This window comes from Corythoichthys intestinalis, chromosome 6, assembly GCF_030265065.1.
Source record: "Corythoichthys intestinalis isolate RoL2023-P3 chromosome 6, ASM3026506v1, whole genome shotgun sequence".
NCBI lineage: Eukaryota > Metazoa > Chordata > Actinopteri > Syngnathiformes > Syngnathidae > Corythoichthys > Corythoichthys intestinalis.
Window position 1 is genome coordinate 5,800,202 of NC_080400.1, and position 15,063 is coordinate 5,815,264.

General features: G+C 38.6%; 1 protein-coding gene across 5 annotated transcripts in view; it reads left to right on the forward strand.

Annotated features, from left to right (window-relative positions):
- The window catches only part of fndc3a (fibronectin type III domain containing 3A), a 159,973-nt gene that overhangs the window by 91,204 nt on the left and 53,706 nt on the right, over window positions 1-15,063 (forward strand). For all 5 annotated transcript variants that reach the window (XM_057838462.1, XM_057838461.1, XM_057838464.1 and 2 more), the window contains 4 exons: window positions 265-341; window positions 4,271-4,517; window positions 4,590-4,841; window positions 9,670-9,728. In XM_057838462.1, the coding sequence (XP_057694445.1) occupies window positions 265-341; window positions 4,271-4,517; window positions 4,590-4,841; window positions 9,670-9,728 (635 nt within the window). The remainder of the gene's footprint in view (window positions 1-264; window positions 342-4,270; window positions 4,518-4,589; window positions 4,842-9,669; window positions 9,729-15,063) is intronic.

Genomic DNA, 15,063 nt, shown 5'->3' on the forward strand with positions numbered 1-15,063 from the left:
TGTGTGGGAGTGGGGAAACAGTCGCATCTGAGTATAAGTCCAAACTATAAAAAAAAAAAAAAAAAGAGTGAGATTTATAGTCCAGAAAATGCTGTAATTAAAAATAAATTAGTACGATTAAAAAACATAATATAGAAGAAATACAAATTATTATCTTTTTATTTATGGGTTTATTTTATTTTATTTTTTTGCTTTTATGATGTGGACAAGGCTTGTCTTTGTTGATATGTTTGGATTTTTTTTTCCCCCATGGCTTTTCTGAAGGTCCTGCTCAGGTTCCCATGATGTCTCCAAACGGTTCAGTGCCTCCAATCTATGTGCCTCCTGGATACATTTCACAGGTAAGCCTCCTGTAGGTCATTTTTTTCAATTAGCTTGCGATTTGTGTCCACAGTATAAATGAAGCTGAATTTCAAGTTGGACAAATACTCATTGAAGTTATTTTTTGTGGACTATCAATTGTAAATTATTGGGTATCCTAAATTGTATTTTTGAAATTGAACTGAATTCTGGTAAAAGGTTGTTTATAGAATTTGCTTGGTGTTTTTCATTCACAGTCTGGAAAATAACTCGTACAAGTCAAAGAAATTCCAAAATAGTTGTTATGACTTTAATGTCCTGGATAAATAATCTTGTGTTGTTTTTAAAATTAAAATATATTTTATTTTAAATAGTGTCAGTGTCACTGTCCAATGTTAAGTTGTGTTTGTGTCCTTTTAAGAAAATTTCCCATTTATTAATGACATCATTCTTCACCAGTAAAATTCAATTGTAGGAAACAATTTTATTTTTTAACTCCTTTAAAAATCCAATTAGGCAATTTTATGAAGCACGTTCAGTAAAGGTGTGTGAAATTTCCGATTCTTAGATTATTCACGATTCGGCCGCTGAAGATTCAAGAATGATTCACAGACATCCATACATGGAGTTTATGATGAAATTGACGGGACATTGGGTGCAGGGCTGATTAATAGGAAGGCCCACCTCTGTTCAAGCCGACCGAGTGGAAACAGAGTTTTTTTCTGTTGAAAATTTTTGTGAATAAATGCTTAAATCCTTGAATTCTTTATAGATATGGACGTAAAACAGTGTCGAACCTTGGTTGAAAAACAAAGCAGTTAGCATTTATGTTACGTAAAAAAAGTGGGGCACATAAGTATTTAGTCAACCGCCAATTGTGCAAGTTCTCCTTCTTGAAAAGATTAGAGAGGCCTTTAATTGTCAACATGGGTAAACCTCAACCATGAGAGACAGAATGTGTAAAATAAAACAGAAAATCACTTTGATTTTTAAAGAATGCATTTCCAAATTAGAGTGGAAAATAAGTATTTGGTCACCTACAAACAAGCAAGATTTCTGGCTGTCAGAGGTCTAATTTCTTCTAACGAGGTCTAACGAGGCTCCACTCGTTACCTGTATTAATGGCACCTGTTTTACCTCATTATCGGTATAAAAGACACCTGTCCACAACTTCAGTCAGTCACACTCCAAACTCCACTATGGCCAAAGAGCTGTCGAAGGACACCAGAGACAAAATTGTAGACCTGCACCAGGCTGGGAAGACTGAATCTGCAATAGTTAAAATGCTTGGTGTAAAGAAATCAACTGTGGGAGCAATTATTAGAAAATGGAAGACATACAAGACCACTGATAATCTCCCTCGATCTGGGGCTCCATGCAAGATCTCACCCCGTGGCGTCAAAATGATAACAAGAACGGTGAGCAAAAATCCCAGAAACACACGGGGGGACCTAGTGAATGACCTACTGAGAGCTGGGACCACAGTAACAAAGGCTACTATCAGTAACACAATGCGCCGCCAGGGACTCAAATCCTGCACTGCAAGACGTGTCCCCCTGCTGAAGAAAGTACACATCCAGGTCCGTCTGCGGTTTGCTAGAGAGCATTTGGATGATCCAGAAGAGGACTGGGAGAATGTGTTGTAATCAGATGAAACCAAAATAGAACTTTTTGGTCGAAACACAGGTTCTCGTGTTTGGAGGAGAAAGAATACTGAATTGCATCCGAAGAACATCATACCCACTGTGAAGCATGGGGGTGGAAACATCATGCTTTGGAGCTGTTTTTCTGCAAAGGGACCAGGACGCCTGATCTGTGTAAAGGAAAGAATGAATGGGGCCATGTATCGAGATATTTTGAGTGAAGACCTCCTTCCATCAGCAAGGGCATTGAAGATGAGACGTGGCTGGGTCTTTCAGCAAGACAATGATCCCAAACACACAGCCAGGGCAACGAAGGAGTGGCTTCGTAAAAAGCACTTATAGGTCCTGGAGTGGCCTAGCCAGTCTCCAGATCTCAACCCCATAGAAAATATGTGAAAGGAGTTCAAAGTCCGTGTTGCCCAACGACAGCGAGTTCTAGAGGAGATCTGCATGGAGGAATGGGCCAAAATACCAGCAACAGTGTGTGAAAAGCTTGTGAAGAGTTACAGAAAACGTTTGGCCTCTGTTATTGCCAACAAAAGGTACATACCAAAGTATTAAGATGAACTTTTGGTATTGACCAAATACTTATTTTCCACCATGATTTGCAAATAAATTCTTTAAAAATCAAACAATGTGATTTTCTGTTTGTTTTTTTCCCCACACTCTCTCTCTTGGTTGAGATTTACCCATGTTGACAATTTCAGGCCTCTCTAATATATTCAAGTGGAAGAACTTTCACAATTAGTGGCTGACTAAATACTCATTCGCCCCACTGTAAGAGCAACAAACACTCTAAGTGGGTCTGGCGTGCCACGAAAGATGCACATGCTGAAAAGCACCTCATACCCACTGTGAAGTATGGGGGTGGGTCAGTGATGCTGTGGGGCTGTTTCGCTTCCAAAGGCCCTGGGAACCTTGTTAGGGTGCATGGCATCATGAATGCTTTGAAATACCAGGACATTTGAAATCAAAATCTGTTGCTCTCTGCCCGAAAGCTGAAGATGGATCGTCACTGGGTCTTTCAGCAAGACAATGACCCTAAACATATGGCCAAATCTTCACAGAAATGGTTCACCAGACACAAAATCAAGCTCCTCCGATGGCCATCTCAGTCCCCAGACCTTGTTTTGTTGGCAAAAGGGGGTTGTACAAAGTATTAACACCAGTGGTGCTAATAATTGTGACGCACATTATTTGATGTCAAATAATTTTTTACTAATGTGGGATTTTTTCCCCACTGAATGAATGCTCTTGTATTGAAGGTTGGATTTTTCTCTTTTTTTCCATTAAGGTCTCATATTATTTGAATTAAAAAAAAATATTAGAAGCTAAAAAACACATCTTTTTCAGGGGTGCCAATAATTATGGAGGGCACTGTAGCAAATACAGATACACACACCATTTGTTGCCTTCATTATTAGGCTTGTCTAAGGCTTTTATTTTTTTAAGGCTCCAGGAACATGTTTTTTTTTGGTCCAATATGGCTCTTTCAACATTTTGGGTTGCCGACCCCTGGACTAGCGGGAGCAATTTTAACAACTTTAACAGTTGATTCACAACATTAAATTAATTGTATGTAGTTTAAAGCTGCTGATACAAAATGGGGACTTGACTGAGTATTTTATTTACTGTTTTGAACTGTTAAATTGATACCGAAATAGTAGTTAAGCCTGAGAGTTTTTTTGTACTATTTTAGTGTCTAATGTACGAAACATTAAAAGCAGCTATTAAGGGGGGGGACTCTGAATCGTAATCAGATTGTGACGTGCCCCAAGATTCCCACCTCTAACATTCAGTGTGGTTTATCATAAAATGTCTAATCTGTTAAAGCTATATATCAAAGAAATTGAATCGTTGAGAAGGGTTTATTTGTAAAATTAAACAGTTCTCATCAAGTATCAATAGTCATGTTAGCTATTATGCTAGCAAAGCTAGACTGAGGGCTAACTTTGCTAACTAACTGTTAGTGTCCACTCTGTTACGTCCAAATGACGCCCTATTTAAAAAAAAAAAAAAAAAAAAAAAAAAAGACGTAAAAATCTGCCGGGTCCTTTTCGTAAAGCCTGTCTGGTTTGTTGGTACTTTGGCTGATTTTTCAAGATGCGCAGAATGTTGTATCACCAAAAAACATTGTCAGTCTGTTGACCGTGCAGTACATCATTTTAAAATCCTCAGATTAGGTGCGAAACTCAGTTAACAGTCATTGTGTTCTTTCTGTCTCTGCCGCGTGGCCTTTTATTTATGAGTCACAAAGAGCCGCATCGTTCCTTGAACTTTTAAGGTTTGACTCGTCTGTTTTGTGACTCGCGGCGCTGTCCTTTCAGATCATCGAAGAGAACGGTGTGCGTCGCGTTTTGGTGTTGCCTCAGCAACCGGAGTTCCACCCAGGAGGCCACTCGCCTCTCCACCACCCGCCGCCGCCTCCCCACGCGCACCTGCCCGCCTTCATCCCACACCCGGCCATGATGCCGCCGCCCCCTCACCTTTACACGGGCATGGCGGGAGGCGTGGGCGACATGAGCTCGCAGTACATCTCCCAATATCACCCGGCTCACATTTACTCAGAGCAGGGTGAGATGCCGCTCGAAAACGTCAAATCCCGCCCGCCGATCGTCTGTCACATGCCGTTTCTTCGGCGTTCAGTCTCTGCAGATTCCCACCCCCAGCATGGACGCCCGGCGTTCGTCCATAGGGACGACCGAACGAGCAAAACTTACGAGCGCCTCCAGAAAAAACTCAAGGACCGGCAGGGTGGAGGAGCCGCGCCTGCCAAGGACAGCCCTCCCTTGTCACCTCAGAAGACATGCGGAAGCCCCGACGCCCTCAATGGCGTCGGAGGCAAAGCGCCCGAGGCGGAGCAGCAAGCGGGTCGGGGCAAAAACGGTGAAGCCGCAGGTGGGTATTTCGGACCGAATTTCATTTTTTTTCTCCATCAAAACCCATCATGGAATATGTTATGTACTTCCTCAATTAGGGCTGTCAAAATTATCGCGTTAACGGGCGGTAATTAATTTTTTAAATTAATCACGTTAACATATTTGACGCAATTAACGCACATGCCCCCCTCAAACAGATTAAAATGTCAACACAGTGTAATGCCAACTTGTTACTTGTGTTTTTTGGAGTTTTGCTGCCCTTTGCTGGCGCTTGGGTGCGACTGATTTTATGGGCTTAAGCACCCATGAGCATTGTGTAATTATTGACATCAACAATGGCAGGCTACTAGTTTATTTTTTGATTGGAAATTTTACAAATTTTATTAAAACGAAAACATTAAGAGGGGTTTTAACTAGGGCTGTCAAAATTATCACGTTAACGGGCAGTAATTAATTTTTTAAATTAATCACGTTAACATATTTGACGCAATTAATGCACATGCCCCCCTCAAACAGATTAAAATGACAACACATTGCAATGCCAACTTGTTACTTTAGTTTTTGGGAGTTTTGCTGCCCTCTGCTGGCGCTTGGGTGCGACTGATTTTATGGGAGTAAGCACCCATGAGCATTATGTAATTATTGACATCAACAATGGCAGGCTACTAGTTTATTTTTTGATTGAAAATTTTATAAATTTTATTAAAACGAAAACATTAAGAGGGGTTTTAATTAGGGCTGTCAAAATTATCGCGATAACGGGCAGTAATTAATTTTTTAAATTAATCACGTTAACATATTTGACGCAATTAACGCACATGCCCCCCTCAAACAGATTAAAATGACAACACATTGCAATGCCAACTTGTTACTTTAGTTTTTGGGAGTTTTGCTGCCCTCTGCTGGCGCTTGGGTGCGACTGATTTTATGGGAGTAAGCACCCATGAGCATTATGTAATTATTGACATCAACAATGGCAGGCTACTAGTTTATTTTTTGATTGAAAATTTTATAAATTTTATTAAAACGAAAACATTAAGAGGGGTTTTAATATAAAATTTCTATAACTTGTACTAACATTTATCTTTTAAGAACTACAAGTCTTTCTATCCATGGACCGCTTTAACAGAATGTTAATAATGTTAATGCCATCTTGTTAATTTGTTATAATAAATAAATACAGTAAATCTGTACCGTGTGTTGAATGTATGTATCCATCTTGTCTTATCTTTCCATTCCAACAATAATTTACAGAAAAATATGGCATATTTTATAGATGGTTTGAATTGCGATTAATTACGATTCATTTTTAAGCTGTAATTAACTCTATTAAAACCTTTGATCATTTGACAGCCCTATCCTCAATGTATGTACATTTAAGGCCGAGACCACCAAACACTTCCTTATTCAGTGTGCTTCTACTCACATGTGCACACGACTCATCACTTAGGTTTCTTTTTACCGTAATACCACAACAGGGAGCGCACAACTATGGCAACAGCAGTGCGACATAAATGTTATATAACACATCACTTTCGAATGCTTTTTCAAGCTGTTCACTTTTATACATTTATTAGTTTTTAAATTTTATATATTTGAGATATTTTCAGCCTTGCTGATGACGTGCTGACCAAGAACATGTCTTGTGCAAAGAAGAGGAGTTTATTGAAGTTGTCTTCTTCAATTCAGCACCTTTGTGAAGTTGGCCCCACATCAGACGCAAATTTATATAACAATGATTTTTATCGTTTGTGCTACGTTTGCGCTTGCTTGTGCTGTAAAAAGTTTCATTTGCACTGCTATCGTTTTCAAATCTAAGCATGCTGCTGAAGGACATGCGTTCCCCTCTCCAAACTACTGTGACAGAGAAATGTCAGGCGAAATGTAAAGTCCATTCACTTTGCAAATAGAAAAAAAGCACATACCCCAATTGCAAACGCTTTGCAAAAGAAAAAAGCACGAATGCAAACTGCGACAACACGATCCCCAATTCCTAAAGTGTAGTTGCAAATTGGCAAAAGTACAAACCCCAAATCCCACAACACGAATGCAAATGGCTCGCAACATGACTGCAAATGTCTCGCATGATGAATGCAAAAAAAAAAAACACAGCACGACAGCAAGACGACCCGGAAGTAAAATAAAAAATAAAATTTAAAAAAAAAAGGACGACACTTTGGATTTTGCTATATGTGCTTTGTGACCATCTCTACCGACCTCCGTAAAGTAGCATCCCCCCCCCCCCCCCCTTTCAGACGCAAATTTATAGAAAAATGATGTCGTACCAACTCTCTCAATAACAGAGGGGTGTCCCAACAACTAAGGCAAACGTAGCACAAACGAATGGCACCCCTTCGGGTCCATTTTGCAGTAAATAAGGGGCTTGAGATATGAATTTCGAGTCATGACATGACTCGCACCCCCCCCAAATTAGTGAAAAACCGTGTGATAAAAGTGTTGCAACTCATGTGCATGACATAATTAATTAAATAATGAAATATTTATCGATCTTTTTACATTAAATGAGCTGATATTAAATTGGTGACCCATTTAAATGTTTATTTCAAGATGGATTTATTTCATTATTTCCCATGTGTTCCCCAATTCTTTTTAATTTTGTTTTTATCACTTATGAAAATGACTTCAAAATTGTCCAAATTATCTTTATAGACCCTACTCACATGATGTCACAACCACGCCTCCGCGCCATATTGTCCGTCAACTCGTCGTGTTGACGCATCCCGCTACGTAAATTCCTCCTATTATGGCGTGTTTTTCTGCTCGTTAACATTAATAATCAAAATGGTGAAGGCGTGTGTGGCGGTCGGTTGCAATAACAGAGCAGATAGACAGAGAGACTTGAAGTTCTACCGTATTCCGAGTGACCCGGAGAGGAGAGCGAGATGGACTGCTGCAATTTGACGAGAAAACTGGACTCCAAACGATTACCACGGATTATGTAGTAGTCATTTTATATCTGGTAAGATGCATTTATTCTATATTTAGAGGGTTTTGGGCTGACAACCACAATTAAGATCATTGCGAGGCTAATCGCCGACAACATACAGTTTCAAATTCAAGATGCTTATTTCTTCCACCATCATTACATTTTGAATAATATTTAGCTGGTACCAAGTGAAAGAAGCTGGCCTCGTCTACGGATCGTCAGTTAAACAGGTGTGTCCAAACCTTTTGCAAAGGGGGCCAGATTTGGTGTGGTAAAAATGCGGGGGCTACCTTAGCTGATTCACATAGAACAATTTATTTAAACAATTTTTAGCAAGCCCTTCTGTGTGTCACATTTGCTTTATTATTTTTTTAAATTCATAATTTCAAGTCTCGTCTTTGTGGCGTTCTCTTTAGACACTCGGGCTCTTGCGAAATACTGCTGCTGTGAAATTAAATTAGCTTCCAGTTGCTATAATTTCTCGCTGCGTATCTTCTCTGTAATGTTGTCGTACATGTCAGCGTGTCTTGTTCGGTGATATCATTATCGCGTCACATCGAACTCTTTGAAAACAGCGACTGTCTCTTTGCAAATGAGGCAGACACAGTTGTTGCATGCTTTATTGAAGAAATAGTCCAATATCCACCTATCCTTGAAGCGTCGTCCATCGCAGTCAACTTTTTTTTTTTTTATTGATTGTCGCCATTTTAGAAAATTGGTAGTAAAGGGTCACACGGGGTAATGTTGCTTAGAGTGCTGCTCTTAAAGTTTTTCAAACTTTCGTGAAAATAGGCTGATTTTGTGAGGACAAGATAGTTGTAGATATCAGGGTAGCAGATGTCAGGCAGAGACGGCGAAGACAGCGGGTCGAAAAAATATCGATTTAGGCATCAAATATGGATCTGGCGAATGGATAGACTGAAGCTTCTCCACATAACGCCTTTTATGCAACGCGTCCAATGAGTTTACTGCGTCTGAAAGCACCGGGGCTTCCATGAATTGCACTATAAATTCCACGACAAATTGAAACCATTGAGAATACGGATAAACAATGACGGACAATATGGCGGCCGGATACAGCGACACGTCATTCTGTGATATTGGTGAGTAGGGTCTATAGCATTATATTTATTTCCCTTTATATATTTTTTTAATTTTTATTTTATTATTTTAGGTACTTTTGTATTCGACAATGCTATTTTCTTTTCTTTTTTTTTTTTTATTAATTTGTTTTCAGATTTTCTTTTAATTTTTGTTTTGTTTTCCTAAGCTTTGATTTTATTTAATTTAGGATGTACAATTTTTTGTTGTATTTTTCAAATTTTCACATTTTTATTACCGTTATTTTTTTCATATCCTTATTTCCCCATTATTATTTTTTTTGTTTTATGTTTTTACTTATGAAAAAAAATTACTTTTCCTAATAACGATTTTTTAAATTATTATTTTTATCAATATGTGTAGTTTTGTATTCTGCAATATTTTTAATGTTTTGAATTTATTTTCCATATTTTCTTACAGTTTTTTTTTTTCATTTCTATTTAAATCCTTTTGATTTTATTAAAATTATGGATTTCCAATTTTTTGTGGTATTTTTCAAATTTTCTATTTTTATTGCCGTTGTTTTTGTGTCCTTATTTAGGAAAATATTTTTAATGGGGAAAAAATGGAAAGACCGGACATATTTTTACTTTAATATATGTATGTATATATTTATATAATTTTTCAACAAAACAAGAAAATGATCGCTGCCATCCCTCCCAGTCCAATTGAATTAAATGTCTTTGCCCATCAATCGTAGTGAAGGACTAAATTCAGGCATCAAGGGGGTGAAAAGAGAACATGATGGAAAAATGTCACAATTTTTCAAAATAAAACTATTTTATTTTTTTGCCCTCAGAATTGGACGCAGCAGGCCTAGCCCTACAAGCACTGCTGAGCACCATGGCTAAACCTTCGGTTGGTATGCCCTTCTTTTCCTCCCCTGTTCTTCTTTAAGCCCAGTTTGCTTGTATTTACATATTTTGATGCGACTATCAGCAGTACGCCCACGAGAGACTGCTAATGACGCCAATGCGTGGCGTCATTAAAAGTCCCGGTAACGCCGCTGATGAATTTCCGCCGACGCCCAGCTAATGAAGTCGGACCCACCGACGGCCACGCGCGAGGAAATTTTCTCTTGTGTGTGTGCCCACATGACAGTGAACGGGATTTTCTTTCCAGATGAAAACGTATTGAAAATTGGTCTTAGTATCAGTACCCATGCAATAAATTACTGTGCCAACCCTCCCACTGTAAATGGATTGGACGTATTGCGACAATGGTGGCCAATAAGTAAACAACATCAGTTGAGAAATAAGCTAGTTGATGGTAACTTTACATGTAATGCAAAAGTTACCATCTATAGTATTGTTTCATCTTAAATCTTGTCACTTTTTGAGTATCCTAGGCCTTCCACGTGCTTTAACCTATCGACTCCGTTCCAACTTCAACATATTTCAAAAATTCATGCCACGCGAACTTTATTCAGTGTTTGCCCCCCCACCCCAAAATCGTGGTTCTTTCAAAATATGAATTTGATGACCAAGATGGCAACGGTTTTTTTTTTCTTTTTACCAAGATGGCACCATTTTTTTAACCAAGATGTCAGTTTTTTTTAACCAAGATGTCACCGTTTTTTTTAACCCAAGATGGAACTTTAAAAAAAAATTTTAATACCAAGATGTCAGTTTTTTTTTAAACCCAAGATGACACTTTTTTTTGGTAACCAAAATGGCAGTTTTTTTTATTTCCCAAGATGTCACCATTTTTTTTTTTTTTTTTATGTAATAGTTTTGTTTTTTAAAAAGATGGCGCAGTTTCTTTTATTTTTTTACCAAATTGGCACAGTTTTTTCAACCAAGATGGCACTGTTTTTTGACCAAAAAGTCAGGTTGTTTTTTTTTTTACCAATGTTTTTGACCAAGATGGCACCATTTTTTAAACCAAGATGGCACCATTTTTTAAACCAAGATGTCGTTTGTTTGTTTTTTTGTGACCAAAATCGCACTTTTTTTTTTACCAAGATGTCACGTTTTTTTTTAACCAAGATGTCACTGTTTTAGTTTTTTTTATTTTTTATTTTTTATTATTATTATTATTATTATTATTATTTTTTTTTTTTTTTTTTTAAAGATGGCAGTTTTTCATTTTTACCAAGTTGGCACAGTTTTTTTTTTCTTCAACCAAGATGGCAGTTTTTTGACCAAGAAGTCAGGTTTTTTTTAATTTTTTTTTTTAACCAAGATGGCCCTTTTTTAAGCAAGATGTCACCATTTTTATTTTTATTTTTTACCAAGATGTCACTGTTGTATTTTTTATTTAAACGATGGCACAGTTTCTTTCATTTTTTTACCAAGTTGGCAGTTTTTTTCAACCAAGATGACACCGTTTTTTTTTTTTACCAAGAAGTCAGTTTTTTTTTTTTTTTTTTTTTTTTTTTTTTTAATGGACCAAGATGGCCCTTTTTTGACAAAGATGTCACCGTTTTTTTTTTGTTTTTTTGGGGGTTTTTTTGGACCAATACGTCAGGTGTTTTTTTTTTTTTCTAAGATGGCACCATTTTTTTTAACAAGATGGCATATGTCACCTTTGTTTTTTTACTTTACCAAGAAGTCCCCCCCCCCGACTAAAATGGCACCATTTTTTTTAACCAAAAATCTATATCAACAGGAAGTGACCCCAAGGAGTTTACCTGCCAAAGCAAAGCTACCATCGCAGTTTCTCCAGAAATTGCATTTTGTAGTTATGACTTAATTTCTATTGACTTTGATGGGAAAGTCGCCCCTACCAATATAACCTCCTTCTAGGGGCCATTGAAGGTCTTTTTATTTTTATTTTTTTTGAATGAAAATATCACTAGTAGATGTCAAATCCATTTGAAATGGGAGTCTGACATCCGCTCATGTGGTGTCAAATCATCCTTCTGATGTGAATTTGAATGAGTAAATCACTCGTGAATGAACATTCACTGCCATCCTTCCCACTTAAAATGGATTAAACGTCTAGTACCTGCAATGGCAGATAATTGGTGTCCACATTGTAAGACCAAAATAAATGTAAAAAAGTAATATGTGTAGATATGTTAAGAGTTGCAAAATTAGGATTTGTAGCATTTTTAGGCCAAAAGTTTATTAAATAGAACAGGAAGTGACCCAGAAATGCCAACTCATCCGCTACTAAGTGTTGTTGTACTGGTTAGTTATCGACTCATTGACAGGAAATTGAGAGCTCGGAGCTGCTTCAGGCACAACAAAAATAGCTCCTTTGAATAGAGGATTAGCTAGGAATTTCTTTGACCTCATAAAATGTACACTACAATCCTCTGAGGTCCTTGTAAATGTTGCAAAAGGAGTGTATTTCAAAGCGCTCGGATGGCTAAACCCCCGTGGTTGGGGATTTTATTCACCCCTCTATTTTGTTAGAGCGTGATGCGAAACAGTGGGGCGAGAAGGTCAATCTGATATTTTTCTTGCGTAAAAAATGGACCCTGCAGGTGTAGCGCCATCTGAAAAGGCACCAAATATAATGGGATAAAAATTCCTCACATAGAGTATTGGTATTTTTTTTTTCTTCCTGTCAAATTACTCTGCCTGCACTTTAATCCTCACTATTCCAACTTTGATAGGTTCCAAAAAACTCATACCATCAGATGCCCAACTTTGATAGGTTCCAAAAAACTCATACCATCAGATGCACTACCCCATGGGAGTGACACTGGAATGCCTCGAAATCAACAGGAAGTGAACCCGAAATGCTCTGAAATCAACAGGAAGTGACCCTCAAATCCCACCATATCAACAAGTGACCCAATATGAACAGGAAGTGAAACTACAATGCGTAACGATCCATAGACCCTGCTCACCAACGTTACAGAATGACGTGTCGCTGTTTCCGGCTGCCATATTGTCCGTCTCTGTTTAGCCCTATTCTCAATGGTTTCAATTAGTCGTTCAGTTTATAGAGCAATTCATGGAAGCCCCGACGCTGTAAACTCATTGGATGCGTTGCATAAAAGGCATTATGTGGAAAAGCTTGAGTCTATTCATTCGCCAGATCCATATTTGATGCCTAAATCGATATTTTTCGACCCGCTGTCTTCGCCCTCTCTGCCTGACATCTGCTACCCTGATATCTACAACTATCTTGTCCACACAAACTCAGCCTATTCTCATGAAAGTCTGAAAAACTTTTAAGAGCAGCACTCTAAGCAACATTACCCCGTGTGACCCTTTACTTCCAACTTTCTAAAATGGCAACAATCAATTAAAAAAAAAAAGATGACTGCGATGGCTGACGCTTCAAGGATAGGTGGATATTGGACGATTTCTTCAATAAAACACGCAACAACTGTGTCTGCCTCATTTGCAAAGAGACAGTCGCTGTTTTTAAAGAGTTCGATGCGACGTGATAATATTACCGAACAAGACACGCTGAGATGTACATTACAGGGAAGATACGCAGCGAGAAATTATAGCAACTGGAAGCTAGTTTAATTTCACAGCAGCAATATTTCGCAAGAGCCCGAGTGTCGAAAGAGAACGCCACAAAGGCGAGATTGTTGAAATTATGAATGAATAAAAAAAAAATAAAGTAAATGTGACACACAGAAGGGCTTGCTAAAATTTGTTTAAATATATTCTATGTGAATTAGCCAAGGTAGCCCCCCGCATTTTTACCACACCAAATCTGGCCCCCTTTGCAAAAGGTTTGGACACACCTGTTTACTGACGATCCGTAGACGAGGCCAGCTCCTTTCACTTGGTACCAGCTAAATATTATTCAAAATGTAATGACGATGGAAGAAATAAGCATCTTGAATTTGAAACTATGTTGTCGCCGATTAGCCTCGCAATGATCTTAATTGTGGTTGTCAGCCCAAAACCCTCTAAATATATATTAGATGCATCTTACCAGATATAAAATGACTACTACATAATCTGTGGTAATCGTTTGGAGCCCAGTTTTCTCGTCGAATTGCAGCAGTCCATCTCGCTCTCCTCTCCGGGTCTCTCGGAATACGGTAGAACTTAAAGTCTCTCCGTCTATCTTCTCTGTTACTGCAACCAGCCGCCAGACACGACTTCACCATTATGATTATTAATGTTAACGAGCAAAAAAACATGCCATAATAGGAGGAATTTACGAAGCGGTAATGCGTTAACATGACGAGTAGACGGACAACATGGCGCGGAGGTGTGGTTGTGACGTCATGTGAGTAGGGTCTATAGGAGGTGACCCTGGAATGCCTCAGAATCAACAGGAAGTGACCCAATATGAACAGAAAGAGATCCTGGAATGCCCTGAAGTCAATAGGAAATGACCCTCAATCCCCCCATATTAACAGCAAGTGACCCAATATGAACAGGAGAAGTGAACCTGTAATGCCCAAAATCAACAGGAAGTGACACTAATATGGACAGGAAGTGACCCTTGAATCCCTCCATTTCAATAGGAAATGACCCAATATGAATACGAAGTGAAATTGTAGTGCACAAAAATCAACAGGAAGTGACCCAATATATAAGGAAGTGAGCCCGAAATCAATAGGAAGTGAACCCAAAATGCCCTGAAATTAATAGGAAGTGAACCCGGAATCAACAGGAAGTTACCCTCAAATCCCTCCATATCAAAAGGAAGTGACCCAATGTGAACAGGAAGTGAACCTGTAATGCCCAAAAATTAACAGAAAATGACCCAGTATGTACAGGATGTGAACCCGAAATCAACAGGAAAATACCCTCAAATACCTCCATATCAATAGAAAGTGACCTGATATCTACTGGAAGTGACCTTGGAATGCCTCAAATGCCCTGATATCAACAGGAAGGGACCCTCAAATCCCCCCATATCAGCAGTAAGTGACCCAATATGAACAGGAAGTGAACCTGTAATGCCTAAAAATTAACAGGAATTGACTCGATATCTACAGGAAGTGTACCTGTAATGCCTCAAAATCAACAGGAAGTGGCCCAATATGTACAGAAAGTGAACCCGAAATGCCCTGAATTCAACAGGAAGTGACCCAATATGTGCAGGAAGTGTACCCGAAATGCCCCGAATCAACAGGTACACTTCTTATGCAGATTGGGTCACTTCCTGATGATTTTGAGGCATTACTGGGTGACTTCCTGTGTATTTTGGGACATTTTAGGGTCACTTCCAAATCATATTGGGTCACTTCCTGTTGGTTTTGAGGCTTTCCAGGGTCACTTCCTGTGTATTTTGGGACATTTAGGGGTAAATTCCTGACATT